Below are 21,833 nucleotides of genomic sequence, written 5' to 3' on the forward strand. Positions count from 1 at the left end.
TTAACTCTTTCCTCAGATCCATTGCTATTAGAATTATATTTCAGGTGTATGCCGGGAGTTTAACTGTATAGCTCTTCCATGATTGCCAAAAGTACAGGTGGAAAAAAGTAAAAATAAATAGATATAAAATTATATCTGCATCAAATAAGAACAGTTAGCATCTAGCTACACACAAAAAAACTTGCCACTATGCTAAAACACCTGCAGATTTTACTGAGCTACAAGTTGCTATGACTGTATCTCTAGCATTACAGTCAAGGTTATTATAGGAAAAAGTCCACCAAGTATCTGCACCATGGGTACCTTTCAAGGACATCACTGATGTCGTATTTTGTAAAGGTCTATCCAAGGAGAAATGCCCACTTTTTTCTTTTAATGTTTTTAAACTTTTTATTTTATGTGCATGAGTGTATTGTCTGCACGTGAGTGCACCTGCATTGTACAATGCCACAGAGGTCAGAAGAGGACTTTGGATTCCCCTGGAACTGGAGTTATGGACATTTGTAGCTGCATGTGGGTGCCCGGAATTGAACCTGGGTCCTCTAAAAGAGGAGTCAGTGCTCTTAACTGCTGAGTCATCTCTACAGCCCCCCCCCCCCAGCTTTTTTTTTGAATTTTAGAGACAAGGACTCCCTATAGTCCCAGCTGGCCTGGAACTCACTATGTAGACCAGGCTGGCCTTGAATGCACAGAGATTCGCCTGCCTCTGTCTCCCAAGTGCTAGGATTAAAGGCGTGCACCACCATGCCAGGCTGCCCACCTGATCTTTATACCAAAACTGTGATTCTCATATATCAATCATTCTTACGTAACAGACCAATTGTTCTTATGTCACAGGCAGCGTATTTCACAAGGTTTTGGGTGTCATTTGCTATATAATTCAGCTCTAAATTTGTGACTTGGGGCTGGAGAGATGGCTCAGCAGTTAAGAACACTAACTGTTCTTGCAGAAGACCCAGGTTCGAATCTCAGCACCCACATGGCAACTAACAACTGTCCATAACTCCAGCTCCAGGGGATCCAACAGCCTTCTCTATCCTCCGCAGGCATTGCACGACATAGGTACACTTACTTACATGCAGGCATTAATACTCATACACATGAAATAAAAATAATTAAAAAGAAAAATTGTGCCTCATTCTCAAGAGTACTGTATAGTGCAGATGCTAAACTATTTCTTTAGCCTTGGTCTTGAATTCAATTTATAGCAGCATTTTAAATTTATATTCTCATCATCTGTAGAAACTCCACTTATAAACAAGGCAGAATATACTGTTGGGTATTTTCACTATTTTGTTACTCTTTTTCTTCATTGTTCTAACCATTATCTGAAACATGTACTTTTTGTATACAGGTTGTCTCTCCATCCTATTCACACTAAACTAGGTAAACTCTTTCAGATTTATATTTTATATTTAGGATGGTGTTTGAGCTATATTAATAATATTTGTAAATGAAATGGTCATGAAAAGAGATCAATTCTATCTTGTACCATATACTGTTATATAACAGAACTTCTATGAACATTAACCTTCAGTGCACAATAATCTATGATATTTTGGCATTAGTATGCAATAAGTCAAATGTATTTATTTATTGAGAGCTATCATTATTTGGAAATTTTCTAAAAATCTATACCCGTGATTGAATGGTCCAATCTCTGCTACTATTTCCTATGGAAATATTCTAAAGAGCAGAATATCATCATGTACAAAGATGCTAGTAAAATTTCCTTATGACAGAAAATGGCAAATATCCAATGGCTGAAGAGCCACTGACAAGGGAAAGGTTTAAACAAGTAACAGAACATCCACATCATATTAATCATACAGCCATTAAAAATTACTTGTGAGGATTTCAATAACATGGAGAGCGCTAATGAAATATTAACCAAAAAATATTAGAAGATAAAATTACATTATACACTGTAAACCCAACTTGAAAAAACACTGAAAATAAACTAAAATACCAGATATAAATATTACTGATTTTGCCTTAGAAATATGCTACTGCCATACCATTTATTATTTTTTCTATATATATTTTTTTTTAACATTTTATTTTTACTTTATGTGTATGAGTGTATTGCCTGCATGTGAGTGAGTGCACCTGTGTCGTGCAATGCCACAGAGGTCAGAAGAGGTTTCAGATTCCCCTGGAACTGGAGTTAAGGACGGTTTGTAGCCACCATGTGGGTGCTGGGAATCGAACCTGGGTCCTCTGCAAGAGCAGTCAGTGCTCTTAACTGCTGAGCCATCTCTCCAGCCCCCAATTTTTTTTTGCCCTATATTTTTTAAATTGCAAACAACAATACATCTTGTATCACAACAACAAAAATTTGTGATCCATAAATGACAAGCTTCTTTCTGTTACTGTTGGTTGGATCGGTAAGTGACAAGTTCTGTTTCTATAGTTAAGCACTTTATCTGGAACAACAACAACAAAAACAGTACTAGTAAATTAAAGAAATACTGTACCTTCACTGCTACATGAAGTTTTGCGGTTTTCTTGGATGGTCCTGAAGCTTCGTATGTTGTTCCATCCACATCTACAGACATTGTGAAGACTGGGGCATGGACAGGGCCAGACTGTGACAAGAGCTTATACTGAAGTCCAGGCCTGATCTGATTTAACCTCATTAGTGCATTCATAAGATCTATTGCTTTACTATCCAGGACTGTGTGCATGTGTGTGTGTATATGTATGTATGTATGTATGTATGTATGTGTGTGTGTGTGAGAGAGAGAGAGAGAGAGAGAGAGAGAGAAAAAATTACATCAGAAATTTACTAGAAAGCTACTTTGCTTTAATCTATGCATTTATAACTCCTATTAACAACTATAAATTTCTCTTGTACTTAAAAAAATGAAAACTTCAAAATGCACAAATTCACTTCATTAGTTTTTAAATTACTTATGCCAATATGACTATAAAAATGTGTTACTATATCCTCGTGTTAATTTCAGAAACTCAAGTAAGTTGTTCAATTTACTAATGTTGGAGATTAAGATTCATTCTTAATTTCTTCCTCGGGAAAACATCAAATTGCAGATGACAACTGTGCAGCAGGAGGGCCTGGAGGACCCGAAGGCCCAGGCTTGTGGGGGTCAGGTAGCTTCCACAGAGGATTTGATAGCGGTCTCTAAAACCACATCAGGGCTGTGGGGCTCATGGACTCAAAGCTGCAGATAAGGAGTGGATTCCAGTCACCAAGCTGGGTTGCCTAGTCAAGGACCTGAAGATCAAGTCCCTGGAAGAGATCTACCTGTTCTCCCTGCCCATTAAGGAATCTGAGATTTTTTTACTTTTTTCTGGGAGCGTCCCTTAAGGATGAAATTTTAAACATTATGACAATGAAGCAGCAGACTCAGGCTGGCCAGCAGACCAGGTTTAAAGTTTCTGTCGCTACTGGGGACTACAATAGCCATGTTGGTCTGAGTGTTAAATGCTCTAAGGAGGTAACCACTGCCATTCGAGGAGCTATCATCTTGGCCAAGCTTTCCATTGTCCCTCTGCAGAGACACTAACTGGAGAAACAAGGTTGGCAAGCCCCACGCCATCCCATGCAAGCTGACATGATGCTGTGGCTCTGTACTGGTGCGCCTCACCCTGCTCCCATAGGTACTGGCATCTCTGCTCCTGTGCCTAAGAAACAGCTGATGATAGCTGGTACTGATGACTGCTACACATCAGCCAGGGGCTACACTGCCACCGTGGGCAAGCTCAACAAGGCCATCTTTTCTGATGCCATCTCCAAGACCTACCCCTAACCCCTGCCTTCATCAAGTCTCCCTATGAGGAATCCACTGGCGATCTTGTAAAACCTCACACCACTCTCTGTGCAGAGAACTCAGACTCCAGCTGTGGCTACTACATAGGGCTTTTATCTGAAAAAAATAAAGTGAATCAAGTTTGTTTAAAAAGGAGGTGGGGGGGGGGCTTAGAGAGATGGCTCAGCAGTTAAGAGTACTGGCTGTTCTTACAGAAGACCCAGGTTCAAATCCCAGCACCCACACAGTGGCTAACAACCAAATGTAACTCCAGTTCCAGAGGATCTGATGCACTCTTGTGTTGTCCTCAGGCACTGCCATGACACAGGTCCACTTAAACACATGCAGGCATAACACTCATACACATAAAAAATGAAAATAAATTCTTTAAATGTTAAATTATTTAAATAAATTCAAATATTCTCAAAATCCTAATTCAAGTCAATCAAAGTCTTCGATTTTGGGGGGTTCTTTTATTGTTATTTCCTAATTCAAGTCAATCAAAGTCTTCGATTTTGGGGGTTTCTTTTATTGTTATTTTTAACTTTTCCTGAGGCTATATATCTTCTCTAGGTCACACTGATAAAAATAAGGGCTTCACATACTTTTCCTTAAGTTTCGTTTCATCTTCTTATTGGGATCTTTATCATCCCCTAATCCATCTTCAAATGGCCTCTTGAGAGCTGAAGACCCAGCACCTAAAAAAATCATGAGATCGTCACTGTGAGTCGAAACAATGTTCCTATTTCATATGTTTAAGTAGAAAAATCTCAAAAATCACAATGAAGATCATCACACTCTAAAAAATTTATAATCTAGAATCTGAAATGTTCTTTTGAAACAATATTATCACTTTTTGTAAATGCCTATTTCACATTTATTCATGTATACACACAATATCTAGGCATACTATGATCTGAATGCATCTGTCCTCCTAAAATGCATATACTGAATTTTGGTGTTAGGAGGGGATTTGTGACATGCAGAGCCCTGATGAAGTGGATTAGTACATCTGTAAAATATGCCTGGGAGAGTCTTTCTATAATGTTAAGATTCAAAGCAGGTACCAACTGTAAGAAACAGGCCTTTACTAGATACTAACTCTGCTAGAGCCTTAATCTTAGACTTCCAGCTTCCAGAACTGTGAGTAAATTTTGTCACTCTCAAATTACTGAGTCTCAGGCATTTTAGTTCAGCGACGAAATAGACTAAAATAACATATAGTCACATCTGTTATGTACATGAACAGGAAAATATATATCATCTACGTATCAAACTATTCAAAGTATTTACCTTTATAAGGATTTATCTTTATCTCTACCATTTCAAGTATTTCTAAAATTGCTTGCATAAATTTTAAATTAATGTTGTAAATTTTAAATTAATGTTGTAAACCTAAGTATCAAACTGTAATTCTTAATACTCTACAGTTTTCTATGAAGTCTTTCTCACAATATCAAATTCCTATGTTATCAGAAATAAAGGTATGTATTATTGCCTGCTTCGTACATAAATTCTTAAGTATCCTTCTTGTACTTTACAGGTCAAAGATATTTTCTCCTTGTCTTCTATTTCATAAAGAGATCTGGAAACAGCATAACGGGAAAGGACCCAAAGTTAACTGAAATTAATTGATTTTGGTTAATAATATTGTCACACATAAAGTAGGAGCCTCATCGTCCAAGTTTCATAAGAGGGAGAGAGGGGAAAAAAAGGTATCAGCATGTCCAAGAACATTAAAGAATTCTTTGTCTTCAATTTTAAAGTTGGTTATTAGGACTTTATTAAGGACAGATATGCTCAAGATATTTATGCCCCAAGATTTCCAGACATCTAGGGAAGAATGAAATTGTGTGTTTTCTGATCATCATGATTTATTGTCCCTTGGCATAAACACTGCTTCAGCATTTGCTTGGATCAATATTTACCACTTAGATCAACATCGTCTTCAACAAAAGGCAGTATCTGCGTAGTACATTTCATTGGCATTAAACAGAACTATGAGTATGTCAGCCTTCTAGAATACATTAATTTACATATTTGTGTATTTATTTATTATTTTTGGTCTTTCTGAGACAGGGATTCCCTATAGCCAGCCCCAGCTGGCCTGGAATTCGCTATGTAAAACAGGTTGGCCTTGATCTCACAGAGATTCACCTGCCTCTGCCTTCCAAGTGCTGGGGCTATAGGGAGACCCTGTCTCAAGAAACAAAACAAAACAAAAAAGGTATAAATCCCCCTGGCCCTAATATCAAATTTAGACAGTATCTATTCAACTGTATCCCCAATGTATCCAAGTATGAAGATTAGACAGTGAATTCATCCAGCACTGGTTCTGAGTACATGCATAGTAAAGCAAAATTATGTTCTGTAGTAAACTTTTAGTAAGAATCTCTCATTTATCATCTTATGCCTACGCATAATTGAGCATGATATGATTAAATCTGATGCATTATGAGAAGTGACAGGCACAGTGGGAAAAATGCATGACCTAATCTATCAATCAAAATACAGAACCATCCATTACCATTAGTAAACAAGATTCACCTTCTCTTGAACCCCATAAAAGGGAGTCCCAAACAATAATCAGAGCCCTTGAGTATTCTCACTCATGTAGCCCGCTGTCAATCTTGACAGCATATCCCTATGATCTGTACTATTGCATTGCTGTAAATAAACTTATTTTCCTTCTTTTGCGAATATGTGTGAGCCTTTATTTTCCACTTTTTGGACAAGAGGTGAAGAACCTGGGAACACTTGGCCCAGGCCCTGACCACCAGCAACAGTAAGAGGAGCTTCAGGGATAAATAAAAGAGAGAACTCAAGGGTGACACAAATGATTTTGTCAAGAATACATAAGACGTCAGGCTTCCAGAACCTGGGAAATGGAACAACAGAGATAGAATGAAGATAAGAGCTTAGATTTTTAAAGCACTCGGGAGGCAGAGCCAGGAACACCTTTGTAAGTTTGAGGCCAGCCTGGTCTTCAAAACAAATAATGAGCTACAGCTACAAGCTAGCCATGAGACCCTGTCTCAAAAACAAAAAACAACAAAAAGAGTAGATGAAATAAAATTGTGTAATATTCATAATAGATACTACAGAGGTATTAAGATGGCAAACTAGTGCAACACCATGAACTGACCTCAAACAACTACAGAAAAAAGCTGCCAGGCGTGGTGGCACATGCCTTTAATCCCAGCACTTGGGAGGTAGAGACAAGGCGGATCTCTGTGAGTTCAGGGCCAGCCGGTCTACTTAGAGAGTTCCAAGCCAGCTGGAGCTACAGAAAGACCCTGTTTCCAAAAAAAAAAATAAAGTAGCCAGTCACAAAAGATTAAATTCAGTGCAGTTCAGCTTCAAGAACACTCAAGGAAAATCAAATGAAATTATTTATGCAAATGCATATGCAGGTGGGAAAGCTACAAGAAAATCTAGAAAATGACTGTCAAAAAGTCAGATTGGGCTTTAATCCCAGCACTCAGGAGGCAGATCTCTGCGAGATTGAGGCCAGCCCAATGTACATTGAGAATTCCAGGCCAGATGGAGCTAAAGGGAAACCCCATCTCAAAAAAGCCAAGATTGGTAGCTCACATGGCAAGAATGTAACAGGGCAGGGGAACTGGCTGACTCTAGAGGAGTTGATGATGCCAGGTTTTTTTTTCATCTTTTTGAGACAGGGTTTCCCTGTAGCCCCAAGCTGTCCTGGAACTCACAATGGAGACCAGGCTGGCCTTGAACTCACAAAGATCTGCCTGCCTCTGCCTCCCAAGCGCTGGGATTAAAGGCGTGCGCCACCACGCCCAGCTGATGCTGTTTCTTAACTATGGCAGTTATCGCTTTATATGAACTTTAAAAAAAAAAAATTCTTTGTTAATATATACAGTATTTACATATGTGCTATACCTCAAAATAAATACACGAGGGAGGAAGAGTGCTTATCTTTGCAAAAAGTTGTTGCATGTTAGGAAGGCTCAAAGTCAACCTCTGAATGTAGTAAGGTAAAAATCACAGGCAATAAATACTTTAGTAGTAACAAGGCCTGAAAGAACACATTCAAATCACAAGAAAAAAATGAGGAAAGGAGGAGAAAAAAAAAAAAAAGGCTGCTGTTTTCAAGATGCTTTTTTTCTAAAGAGGATCTAAGAAACGGGACTCTATTGGGGGAGAAGGTAAGAGTAAGTTTACTTTGGTTTTGTCTTTCAGATAGAAGATGCTATGGAAGGTTCTTATGCTGACAAAAATGACATAGTAGATGAAATTCATGTTGTAAGAAAAGAGATAACTCATGGAATAATGTCTACTGGTAGGAATGAGAGGATTGGCAGACAAGTAAATGCAAGATGGTTTCTCCATAGGCAAGCCAGTAGCTAGGCTGGTAGACACTAAAATGGCAACATTGACTCCATTTTGTTCTAGCTGACTTTTGCTTTACCCTGTGTTTTTGCCCAGCTACTCCCACTGCAGTCAGCCAGCCATGAAGGTCACATCTGTAGTTTCAGGGAGTACACTGTTTCTAAAATACTGGAAAACTTAAAAGTGGCCCAGTAGCATGTCCAGGTACCACAATCTCTTACCCAGCTACACTTGCATCTCCATGGAGCCCATCTCCACAATTCTGAGAAACCTATTTTTCCTAATTGAAACTTTTTAACTGAAAAATCTCTTTGTTAACTGACCCGCCCCTGGCATGATGTAATTATGGTTTTAGGCTTCATAAACCCTATTCTGCCTCCCCTCGGGGTTGAAAGTTCTTTTTGGCATTAGTCTCCTCTCTGACTACGAGTTAATAAAGGACTTCTAATTCAATCATCACTATGTGATGTTCATCTGTGCCTCTCATAATTAACAGACACAAAGAAAGAATATGTAGATGTTATCTCTAGAATACTAGTAACCTAAGAAAAGAGAAGCAAGCAAGGTCATCTGATGAGAGGTAGTAGTAGATGAGATATAAAATAGAGGAAATGTATAAAAGTTAACTAGGCATACCAGAGAATTCTTGCACTTGTACAGAACTGCTAATAGTCCTCACAAGGATCACAGATTTGAAGGGAAAGCAGTCAAGACAGCTTTGTTTATTCCTCGATTGCATTCAGTAATGTGTTATGGATAAAGATAAGACTTCAACCAGTCAAAATATCATTAGGAGATCCAGTAAGGAAGAGAGGATTAAGAAAGTGAAGGTCTGTGTCAGGGACTGATCCTAATGATAGGCCAGAAAGCACAAGAGGGGTGAGGACAGTGTGAGTCAATGAGGAGAATGCAAAGGTAGCAAGATTGACTGTGAGTTCAAGGAATAAGAGCACTCGACAAAATGATAATCAGATGAGGCTAGATACATTTATGCAAAAATTCTAAGCACTGTTCTTTCTGAAGACAGGCCTAAGGAGTGTCTATAGAATGGGTAGCTATGGTTAAGATATGGTAAAGATAAAATAGATGTCAAGAAAGTGGAATATTCAACTTGCGGAGGGAATCTTTTGAATAATGAAATAATCAAGAATTACAGGACTAAGGTTTAAATGTAAATGTCAGGAAGCTCAGTGGTAAAAGAATCAAACTGTGAGGAGATCAACTTATAGCTAAACACAAAATGGCCAAGTATCTTGCCCAGATCATGCAAGCTAATAACTGACAAGGCTAAGATAGGCCTCAATCTAACAGAGATCCGCCTGCCTCTGCCTCCAAGTGTTGGGATTAAAGGTATGTGCCACCATACCTGGCTTCTCTGATTCTATTTTATGCTCTAAGTTGACAGAGGGAGCAGTTTCTAAATTTCTAAAATGTTTATAAAGTTTAAAATGAAAGTCCCTGAGATACATTTTTACTATTAGAGAAAAAAATTGCTACTAAAAATTAACTGATTGGAACAAAACTTTCTGTTACTAATCAAAAAATACATATGAAATTTCATTCATTCCATTTATGGAAAAGACCTGATATCACATGGATATGTAAGTCCATGTGAGTTCAGAAATTTCACCACCAATGAAAGAAAGAACTGCTTTCCTCCTACAAACTGTATTGAACAGATGATGATGATGATTATGTGTATGAGTATACTACCTGCATGTTTGTTAAGTGCACCCATGTCGTACAACGACAGAAGTCAGAAGAGGGTGTCAGACCTCCTGAAACTGGAGTTACAGACAGTTTATTAGCTTCCATGTGCTGGGAATTGAATGGGGGTCCTCTGCAAGAGCAGCCAGTGCTCTTACCTGCTAAGCCATCTCTCCAGCCCCGTGAATAGTTTTTTATAATAATGACATGGTAGTATCTAAAGGATTCATTCTCCTCAGGAGTTTACAATGTGAGGAAATGATTCTTAAACTTTTTAGCTGAGGACTACTCTGCAGTAAGCTGTGGAAGGTCCAGTGAACTTTTCTTCATAAAAAGTATCTGTTCATATGTAAGATATACAAATAAAAACAAATTAAACACAAGAATATAAAATGTAAATATAAGGTTGCCATGAGACATCATATCATTTTCTGGCAAACTGTCAACTCATAAAAGAGCACAAAAGACACTCTCTCCCAAAAAAGCCTTTAACGATAATAATAATAATAATAATAATAATAAGAAGAAGAAGAAGAAGAAGAAGAAGAAGAAGAAGAAGAAGAAGAAGTATTCTATTTGTTTATTTGATTGTTCACTTGTTTTTGTAGACAAGAGTCTCACTATGTAGCTCAGCCTAGCATCAAACTCTAAACTACCTGCCTCTCCCTCCTAAGTGCTGGGATTTTGGGTATGTGCTACCACAGGCAGCTATGAAACACTTTTGACATTATAGACTCCTTGAAGTAAGACTTTAAACCTACTATAATTCTGTTGTCCAAATAAATACTTTGGGCAACTTAACTATCTTTGTCATATAGAAATTGGTGGAACAACATCAGTTGAGGGAGGTAGTCAACATCATAGATAAAAATATGTGATACCAAATAGGGCGTGGTGATGCATGCCTTTAATCCCAGAGACAAAGGCAAGCAGATCTCTGTAAGGGTAAGAATGGCCTGGTCTCACACTAAGTTCCAGGCCAGCTGGGACTATAGGGAGACATTGTCTCAGAAAGAAAAGAAAAGAATATCTGGTATTAAATATCCCCTTTTCTTAGTGTAACTAATAGGAAGGTGGAGGAAAATGAAATGTCTTCTCTGGCACAGAGAGGAGAGTAAATGAATTTACATTTGAACATCTGTTCTATTCCAAGCCCAGAGTCAGATGTTTTAACCTGAACAGTCAATGAAGTAAGAAAGAGTAATATCCCTAGTAAGAAAGAAATCAATTGTCAAACTGAACTAGAAGTAGATGGTGGAGCCATGATTAGAATCCAGGTCATACCGGCCATCTTTCTGCTGGCATGCTAATCAGAGTTCAGCCAGACTAGATGGTGGAGCCATGATTAGAATCCAGGTCATACCGGCCATCTTTCTGCTGGCATGCTAATCAGAGTTCAGCCAGACTAGAACAAAAATTGAATTTTCCAATACATTTTTCTCTTCTCAACAATTTTGTTTTCTCTTTCTTGGTTACAAAACACTTCCAAGATTGAGAAAGGTCACCAGGCTGACCAGTGACAGGAACAATGTCCTCCTCTGAGTTTATGGTTCATTTCTTCTCCTTAGACCGAGTCTATGTAATAAAAAAATTTATGAAATAACAAAATCTGGCCAACACAGGCAAATAAGGTGATGACTAAGAACAAATGATGTAGTGAGTTGATACCACTGATGCATGGAATAGAAGCGAAGTAAGTCAAAAAGAAAAACAATCACCTGGATGCACACTACAGCTATCAATGTCAACCCTCAATCCTAATAAATAAATTTTTAAAAAAACTTTCATACTCACCTTCTTTATCAGTAACTGACCAGGAATACTTCTGAAAAGGCTTACTAGACGGAAGAGGGTCCATCTCCAGCACTTTATAAATCTGGCCAAAGGCTGATAGTCTAAGTGCATGCTAAAGGATAAAACATTATATTTAAACAATGTTCAACAGCCATTCTAGCTTAAATGAACTCTAACTAAAATGACATTCGTTAAATGCTGATGTTATGATGGCAGAAGTCCCTAACTTAAGCATCCAAGAAAAGTATCCACACAGAACAATTTAGAAGATAAAGTTGTGATATTTTTCAAATCAATCAGTGCTATTCCAGTCTTATACCTGTGCACTGTGGGTAATATCTTCTTTTTGTTGCGTGGTCATATAACTCAGAGCATCTGTTGGGTCTCGCTCACAAGGATCATGAAGACCAGGACCCCCTTTGGCAAAGGCAAGGAAAAATAAAAAGTTAGAAATGAATTTAGAATACAGCAAAATAACACAAGATACAGAAGAAGATAAGAGGAAATTTTCAAGAATTAAAAGTCTGAGCAGTTAAAAATCTGCTCAACTAAGTGGAATATTAAGTACATTCTGTCATTTTTCAATGTTAGCTCTTAACTGATTTTACTATTATGGAATTCACCTAACACCAAAATTGAGTCTTACTCTGAGAATTTAACAAACAGCATGATGACCCATCCCAAATCCTTAAGTGGATTACATATGGAAAACAAGACCAAACTTATTTTTTCTAAATTTAATACTAGATTACCAACAAAATGAATTTCATACATTTTAAATAAGTATCTGCATTTCCAAATTGAGACTTCTTGGTAAAGCAAATTCATAGCAGACACAGTATCCATTAGTATCCTTATGTTAGTACATATAAAACACAAATTATAATTACTGAAAAAGTTTTACAGTACTCTTCCAACACACAAACATTCTAGCTGCTAAAATTCCAAATAACACAATCCCTATGCATCATTTTCCTATGCAGAGGACAAACATTTAGCATACATTTAGACAAATTAATTAAATTGAGATTTTTCTTATTCTTCTGCCTTGAGAGTTTGAAACCCTTACCAGGAAGCAGTATTCCAGATGCCAAACACTCCATTACTCGTCTCAAGGCCTCCCCAGCGCCCAAAGGTCTATTACAAGTACCTATAGACTTTTCACATATAAGCTCTAGTGGCTAGAAGATATTAAATTACAAATTAGTACATGCACCAAGTGTTAAAAGGATTCCAGTTAAATGTGAGCTGACATTTCTGTCTAAAAGAGAAGCCAAAAAAGTGAGGACAATTTTAATATTTAAGGTCCATTTAACTTTTACCCCATGATTATCAACTTTTACCCCAAGTTTTTAAATCAAGTATTTTTTTAGATATATTCTGAAGACATTTATGAGACAAAAACTTTGTGATTTTTAGTTATGGGGGGAGTGTCACTAAAGAAACTATTGTCATCTAACAAGCTTCCATATAAGTAATAACTAATCAATAAGCAATATACAAATTGGTCTAACTAAATCCTACTTAAATTAGGAAACACTCAACCATAAGACAGACATCATTCATATAGCTGGCTCCAAGAACAACTAGAATAAACAAAGGACCACACCACTCCATTGAAGGGAAAAAAAAAAAAGGAAACTCTTGATACTGCATCAAAGTAAGAGTAGCTAGATTTTATAAATGGACCTTTACAGCTTTAATTAAATTCTTTTATGATGTTCTTAAATTGTAGTCTTGACTGGGTCAGGCACAGTTAATTACTCAACTAAGTTAAATATGTTATATAATATATAATATAAACTACATCCATAGTTAAGTGCAGTGTTTGCCTAATATTAAATTACTAACATAAACTGATTTGTGTCTCCATTTCAAAAGAATTACAAAAGGCATAAGATCCTTACACCATTCTATCAGGTAATCTCCATAGAAATGGAAAGACACACTGAGGGCTTTGGTCAGCTAAGGAGCTGTATGGGCAGCATGTGATCAGTGAGTGATCAACCATCCATACAGAGCAGAGGAAAGCACTTACTTCTAAAAGGTATAAAACCTTTTCAACAGAAAGAATATATATGTAGCATGTAACTATAATGAAGAAGAGACAAGTTATATGCATTAAGAAAGGATTCATTGAAAATGCACAATTATTTTGCAGGCCCAAACCAGATAATGTACACCTTAGCTAACTCAGAAAAGTCATTATATAATTACATCATTTCTATGATTTCTTCTGGTATAACTTCAGGTTTCTTAAATCATATTTAAGTACTTACCCATCCTTTTAATGGTGCCCATGTGGGGACTCTGTTGCACAAATCACGCAGAATGCGGAGGACAATAACACATGACTTTAGTCCATTTGCCCTTGCCTAAAACAAACAAAATGATCCCAATATCCCTGTTGAAATCTGCTTATTCTTCATTTGAAGCACACTGGTCATAGGTACATTCTTTAAAGTGAATACCAATTAGCAAATCGTTAACTGGTTTTCAAGCAAACCAAAATAAATCAAATTATGATCAGCAAATTATAGTCAGAAAGGTAGATTTTTTTTTTAAAGTAAAAGGAGCATAATATAAAATTTTCTTTTGTAGACTCATGGAAACTCCATTCTAGGCACTATCTACCTTAACTTTTAGCTTTTCCATGTTTATATCTTACAAGCCACCAACTAAATTTAAGAATAGTTAGTCAGAAAGAATTATATGGTAACAAAATATCATGGGGAGATAGCACAGTGAGTAAAGTGCTTCCTACACGAGCATGAAGCCTTGAGTTCAAACCCCAGAACCCATGTAAAAAGGTCAAATGTGGTGGCACACACTTGTAATTCCAGCAACAGGGAAAAAAACAGGAGGATCCCTGGGGCTAACTGTCCAGCAAGCCTAGTCTACTTCGTGAGCTCCTGATTTCAGTGACACACCCTATCTCAAAAAGCAATATAGGCAGCTTCTGAAAAATGACATTTTGGTAGACCCCTAGCCTCTACATACATGCATGCATCTAAAAATACACACACACACACACACACACACACACACACACACACACACTCCCATGATTAAGTATAATGGAAGCTATTCCAGACACTTTTTCACATCAACTCATTTACTCAACAGTAACTCTATGAATAAAATATCTCCTTATTTTACATAGCACACAAAAACAGTGGTAGGTGGTCCAAATGAAATCTGCATAAGGCTACAGTAATAGTGAAGTAACAACAAAAAGCCAACCTGAAACCATTTGGCATGCCGAAGAGAAGCCAAGGCTTTCAGGCATTTCTGCCTGTCCAGTAAGTCCGGAGGGTCTTTCATCATAACATTTTCTAATAGTAAAATGGGATAAAGAGAAATAGATACAGTTTGAAAGGAGGTTCTTGACAAATTAATAAAAGAAATTTAAAAGCATAGCAGCATTTGAGTAAGCTAATAAGACTCCCAGAAATTTTCATGGTTGGACTTTATTGCTTCTTTTTAAAATTAAGTGCACATTATTTAAATAAACTGTCATCAGAGTAGGATCTGTGCACACGTACAAGGGAAAGTAAAGAAATTCAACAAGCAAACAAACCAGTGACCACTGCTTCTTACAATCAATCTGGGATCTTATTAATGAGAATGTATACCATCATAGAACACAAAATAAGTACACAGCACTTTTTCCTTTGGTAGGCTACAAAGAAGGGACATCAGGGACCAATAGCAACAATTTTTTTAATACAAGAAATTCTGAAGACTGGTCAGGTTTTAAGAAAATTGGAGCTTTTATGTAATAACCAATTAGGGATTTGTGGAAAATACACTGAGTGTGGGAAAATACATGAAAACATCACTAGAAAACTTTACTGATGAGAACCTCAAGTCCTCTCATATTTCTGAACCAAAATGATTTTTTAAAAAGCAAATATAAAATGAACTGAAATACATTTCAAGTTTTATTTATCTCTTTTTTTAAAGGAAGCTCACAGTCCACTACCTAATTATGATCATTTGATTTGCCTTAATACTTCAGAATCAGTCTGAAAACAGATGGTCAAAAGTAGTAAAATACAAACATGATGAATGAAAAAAATCCACATATTGGAGAAGATATCACATGATACTAATGCTCAATGTATACAATCAAAATTATTTCTGCTAAGCTATTAAAAAGTGGAGTTCTTGTTGCCCTGGAGAGATAGGCCAGAGGTTAAGAGTGCTGGCTGCGCTTGCAGAGGAGCCAAGTTCCCACAGGCATTGCACACAGATATGCACTTACATACATGCAGGCCAAACAGTCATACACATAAAATATAAATAAATCAAATAAAAAGAAGTGGGGCTTTTCAATTTTTGAAGTCTTGATAACATCAGTAAGTATATAACTACAAATGGTTTGAGAAATAATTCCTTGTCTAACTCCTAAATCAGATTATCACTCTTAAGAATCCTCTTAAATACCAAAAAATTGACCAATACTTCCTCTCAGGATTCTCCTATAGTAGACTCTGGAGTATACTGTGCAGGCCAGATGGTATAATATAAATATTTCTAAAGGGAGCACAGAAGCATGGATACTTTTTGGTTTCCTTAGCTGTCAGTGACAAATCTCATGTCTATTATACTTGATAAAAATGCTACTAATTAAACCTGAAGGTATAATGCTCAATTAAAACCTCACATCTATAGAAGGAAGAATTGTGGTTTCTCTCTACTGGCTGCAACACTCTAAAGGATGAAGTGCTATATACTTATTTTTTGACCAAGTGAGCTCCACAGTAGATGTCTGTCATCAACTACTGCCAACAAAATCACAACACAGGATCTCATTTCATTACCTAATTTTACTCATAAAATATGAAGCCTTAACAACAATTATTAATGTGAACTTGTTTATAAACACAATCAAATAATATTGTGGGTGTTCACAGGTGATCTAGCTCCTGGGATTGCTCACTTTTGGTTTTATAAACACAAATAAATAACTCATTTTAATGTTTTACCATCAAAATGTTTAAATGTAGTCAACGCAAGCATCTGTGTAAAGCTCACATGGAAAATAAAATTACTGTAAATGAATGATTAGAATATCTTAAAAATTAGCTTTGACAAAGGTTGACTGACTGCCAAGTAACAGAATTCAAATGAAAGGTACAGGCTCTGCTTATTTTTCACAGCTTCGATTTTTAAAGTAACAGTAAAGCAAGCAAGTTTCATTCTACCGTTTTACCAAGAAGGGATATCAAAAGGAGGAAAAGAGGGAAAGAGAAGCAGAGGAAGCATGACAGAAAAAGGGTAAGCCAGAACTTTTTTACTTTCTAATTTTTTGTTCACTTGTCAGAGCTTACAATCTTACCCTGACTGTTAACACTTTTTTGTTGTGATTGTTTTAATTTTTTGAGACAGGGTCTCCCAGTTGACCTAGAACTTACTATGTAGACCAGGCTGGCCTCGATCTCACAGAGATTCACTTGCCTCTGCCTCCTGAGTGCTGGGACTAAAGGCGTGCACCAACACGCCCGGCATAACACACATTTTTAATGAGGACAAAATAAAGATATTTTGAATAAATCCTTTTCATCTCAAAGTCAGATTATAACCACAAACTCTTAAAAAAAAAAAAAGACATCAGCTTGCTACAGGCAGTCAACATTTGGAAATAATAGATTCTACTAAAGAGAGATGAAAAGGAAAGGCACTGAGGAGTTACAACAGAGCCCCTTACATCACCATCAGAATGGCCATGTTTCTTCATGCTCTGACAGCCAAAGATCCAAAATGCTTCACTATTCATGAAGTAGGAAACAGCAGACGTGTCACAATACATTTTATTTTTATGTATTTTATATTAAACAATATAAAGGCACTATAATGCTTACAAGTCCAGCATGTCTATTTCCTTTATGTGATTAATGATACAGTTTTACCTATTTTCATTGATTAAATGAACTAACTTCATTAATGTGGCAATCACAGAACTGCTGGAAAAACACTACCACTTCTGGCAGGAGAATCTCAAGTTTAATATTTCAGGACCTTAATATGGGGTGGAAAGGGGGTGATCAGGGAGGTGGGTTCAATTTTTTAGGGAAGTAAAGTTTTGTTTTTGTTTTTTTTTAAAGGCATCTTGGAATCATTAATTAGGAACAATAAACTATGAGCCATTTCATTTTTCCTTACAAGGACCAATGAAACATAAGAAATAGCACAGGAAGATTGACACGTATTGACAAAAATGTCAAATTCAAACAAAAATAGCTTTTAAAGTATTCTTAGTCAGTAACCTGACATCAAAGAAGGTACATACACAACACTGTGAACAATGGGAGCACTGAAAGGCTACTATGCCCAATCTTGATTGTTTGCTTAGAGATTAGTGAGTGACCAAAACCATACCATCTTGTAGCAGGTGTCTTAGATGCAAGCTATCTGCCCGCCCCTATTAACACTAGCCTATAGAGGTGGGGAAGGAGAAAAAAATAAAAAAAGGCAAGCATGACTATGACTATATTATGTGTCTAGAACCTGGGCTCCTCGAAGATAAAGTAACTGAGCTGGGGCATCCTGACAGGCTCCTTAATAATACACATAAAGCTGAGCTCTAAGCTCATATCATAGAATCTTCTAGTTTTTCAAGGATATCCTGGGAATCCCTTTACTTTTAATTCCTTGAAGCTTTCTGGAAAGAAGACATTATATCCTAGTCACAATCCATGAAAAACATAAGGGCACACTAATATGGACAGGCAGATGTAGGAATAAGGCCTGCAGTATGAACCCAGCTGTAATCTCTGGACTGTTAACAATCCACTGCCATTACCCCAGCAGGACACATGCCAGTGAGTTTCTGCCAAAAAGAGTCATAAGTTCTGACATGAACAGGTAAAAAGGAACTCTACGGCAACTTTTCTCTCAAGCTTTCTATCTCAGTATTAAGGACAGAAGTTGGTTTTGGTCTAAGCCAGAAGAGACTCCAGTTTCACTATCTATTTGGTTTAAAATTGCATTAATTTTTAAAAATGGTTTATAGAAAAACAGAAACCCAATACAAAATATATTTCTAGTTTAAAATCACAAGCACCAAAGTTGAGGACATATATTGGTCATAAAGGCTAGATCAGCTATAACATCCATGTAGTAATCTCAGACAGGATGGAGAGAGAAGACTTTGACTTGGTTGAGCTGGGCAAAAGGTGAAGCATTACTTGTAAGATATAAGAGAATAGTATCAACCTCCTGGGGTTGCTGCGAGATTACATAAGGAAATGCTTATTATATACTAGGTTACAAAACAATGGAGACAAATCGATATATTCTATAAACATTGCTTATGATGTAAGATGCTACCCATGTTAACGTTTCTTTTTTATACACTGGACAGTCACTATTTTCTCAGACAACATGTTGACTATGAATATTCACTTACAGATTCACGTGTGATGCTTTCTAGTGATCTACTCTGTATTAGGTGTTATTCTAGGCATGAAGGATAAAGGATGGGGTAGGAGGTTAAAAAAAAATACATGTACTCCATGAATCATAAACATAAATAAACCAGTTCATTGCATCACAGAATATTTTCAATGTGCAGTAAAAGTTTAGATGTTTAATTTCCACTCTCAACCTAGTGTGAATGGCAGTTTGAGTAAGTGGCTTTGCACAATGAATATCTAGTAAGCTGAGTGGCTAGCACTGTTTACTGAGACACTATATAGTTATATATGTCACATTATATGAATTAGCTCACTGAACCTCCAAACAACTTATTATTTATACTTTGAACTGAAGAAACTTGCCACATGTCACACAACACTAACAGAGTTAAGAACTAAACACAAAGACACTGTGTAGCAAGGTCTAGTGTTTTTTCTCCCATGCCTTCTTTAAAAGGAAACACACAGTAATAGGGAAATGATTCCACCAGGTCTTCAAATAAACAGATTGTTAAGAGAACTGACAGCATAGGAGTCATGCCTGAGAAATCTTTTTTTTTTTTTTAAACTGGGCATGGTGACGCACACCTTTGACACCTTTGATCCCAGCACTCAGGAGGCAGACTTCTAGTGAGATTGAAGCCATCCTGGTCTACAAGGCCAGCTGGAGCTACAGGGAGGCCTTGTCTTAAAAAAACACCACAGATATTCACTGTATGCTCTGACAATTTAAAATATAAGTGGTGACTTTCTTGAAATGAGTGATTAGATCCACTTCTACAAAGACAAACTGGAGATACATCTGATGCCCTATCTTGCCTTGCCCCAGTTCTCTGTCTATTCGCAACCTTGTTTCTTCCCTCATTTAGATTTTAACCCAAATATGTGACAAGTTGAGAGAATGGGAAGAAAAATGGCTGATCTGTGTATCTATTGTGAACTGTGTGTTTGGAAAGAGAAATAGGAAGTCAAAATACAACAAGAAAACCCCTCATGGGGGAAGACAGATGCTACAAGGGATTTATTTTTAACTTTGAGAAAGAAAATGACTAGAAGGAAGGAGGAGGCTGTCTTTCACCCCAGAAATCCCTGTCACCTAAATGTGCCTTGCACTCTCAGGCCATGCAGGGGAAAAGAACAACACCACAGAGCATCTAGTTGAACAAACAGAACTGTACAGATCTCAGATAGTAGACTATTCTTGTTCCTTCAATTTGGCCAGTAATAGACATCAAAATTTGTCTTTGACAAAGCCCAGATTAGACAGAATGAGTACACTGTAAAAGTCAAGTGAGCTGGAAGTGGATGGATGGCTCAGCAGTTAAGAGCATGGACTGCTATTACAAAGGACCTGGGTTTGACTGCCAGCACCCACATGGCAGCGAATAACTGTCCTAAACTCCAGTTCCATGGGATCCAACACCCTCTTCTGACCTCTGAGGGCATTGCACAACACGGGTGCACTTACACACATGTAGGCAATACACTCATACACATAAAAAATAAAAATAACAAATAAAATTAAAAAAAAAAAAGTCAAGGGGGTCAACAGGGCTGCAATGTTAAGGACAACAGCAAAGCAAACCTTTCTGCCCTTCAAAGAGAGAAGCTGACATGTGTTAAACATTAGCTACAAGCTGATTCCTTAGCGTACCTGTCTCACATACCAACTGCTGATGAGAGTCAGTCTTTGGATCCTTAATAACTCAAACACTTTGAACAAAGACTATAATTTCCTATATTAATTTTTTTAAAAAGCTCATTGGATAATTTAGTGCTCCAACAGGTATAATGCACTAAGAATCTTTTTTCAGCTTCTCTGAACAGAAATTAATGTTTTTAAAAGCAGCATGTTAAGCTTGAGGGTATCTCTAAGAGCAATGACAGAAATCCCATGAGTACCCAAAACCACAAGGGAAAAAGCTTTATCTTTTCTTACTACCTTTAAAGAGGTAATGGAAGGGATGCCAGTGATACAAACAAACATCTCTTTATACTCAAAAACCTTTTAGTAATACCTATAATTACGACTCTACATAGAAATGGTTGGTTTTATACTACAGGGTCAAGGAAAACACAGCTTACCAGAATTAACATTTATCTTGACACATCAGAAATCATAGCTCTGCTGTTTAAAAAAACTAAACCATTTAAGATTGATTCTTCAGAGAAGCTATAGATACTATATATAAGGGGTAAAGTACAAGTGTAAACCCAATTATAAGTTGGATATCTTTGATTATAATATGACTCATAATATATCTGGTTTCTGTTGAGTATACTATTTCTGATTTTGGTCACCACCACCCTCACCTGCAAAAAAAAAAAAAAAAAAATTTTTTTTTTTCAAAAGGTGACCATCACTTTTAGTTCTAGGATTCTATGAACCATGTCAAGGATTCATAGAAAATAAAAAATAAAAAAATCTAACCTCATAGGTAAATGTACCTTTTTCTATCTTTATCACCAATTTCAAATGAAGTACAAAGCTGGCCAATACTTCTTACCACACTGGTGATACTTATAAGAGGGCAGTAAGCAATGGGATTTATTGAAATCTGAGAGATGAAAAATACCAAGTGCCCCACTGGCCCAGATAGATCACAGTGCCCCTAACTTTTATGACAGAATAGCCAGTTGCTCAGAGGTCCAACACAGGAGAACTATCACATGGGAAAGGACTTCATGGGAAAGGACTAAGAGTACAAACATGGGAAAGGACTTCATGGGAAAGGACTGAGAGTACAAACAAGCTTATTTAACAGGCTACAAACGTCCGAAAAAG

General features: G+C 36.9%; 1 protein-coding gene across 1 annotated transcript in view; it reads right to left on the reverse strand.

Annotated features, from left to right (window-relative positions):
- Positions 1–21,833, reverse strand: part of Strbp (spermatid perinuclear RNA binding protein) — an 81,213-nt gene that overhangs the window by 39,613 nt on the left and 19,767 nt on the right. Inside the window, exons 5-11 of the mRNA XM_008824450.2 lie at positions 14,871–14,962; positions 13,907–14,002; positions 12,697–12,808; positions 11,947–12,044; positions 11,628–11,739; positions 4,376–4,468; positions 2,478–2,677 (exon numbers count right to left, since the gene is read on the reverse strand). Coding sequence (XP_008822672.1) covers positions 2,478–2,677; positions 4,376–4,468; positions 11,628–11,739; positions 11,947–12,044; positions 12,697–12,808; positions 13,907–14,002; positions 14,871–14,962 — 803 coding nt within the window. The remainder of the gene's footprint in view (positions 1–2,477; positions 2,678–4,375; positions 4,469–11,627; positions 11,740–11,946; positions 12,045–12,696; positions 12,809–13,906; positions 14,003–14,870; positions 14,963–21,833) is intronic.

The sequence above is a fragment of the Nannospalax galili genome, unplaced genomic scaffold, assembly GCF_000622305.1.
Source record: "Nannospalax galili isolate Female #2095 unplaced genomic scaffold, S.galili_v1.0 scaffold290, whole genome shotgun sequence".
Taxonomy (NCBI): Eukaryota; Metazoa; Chordata; class Mammalia; order Rodentia; family Spalacidae; genus Nannospalax; species Nannospalax galili.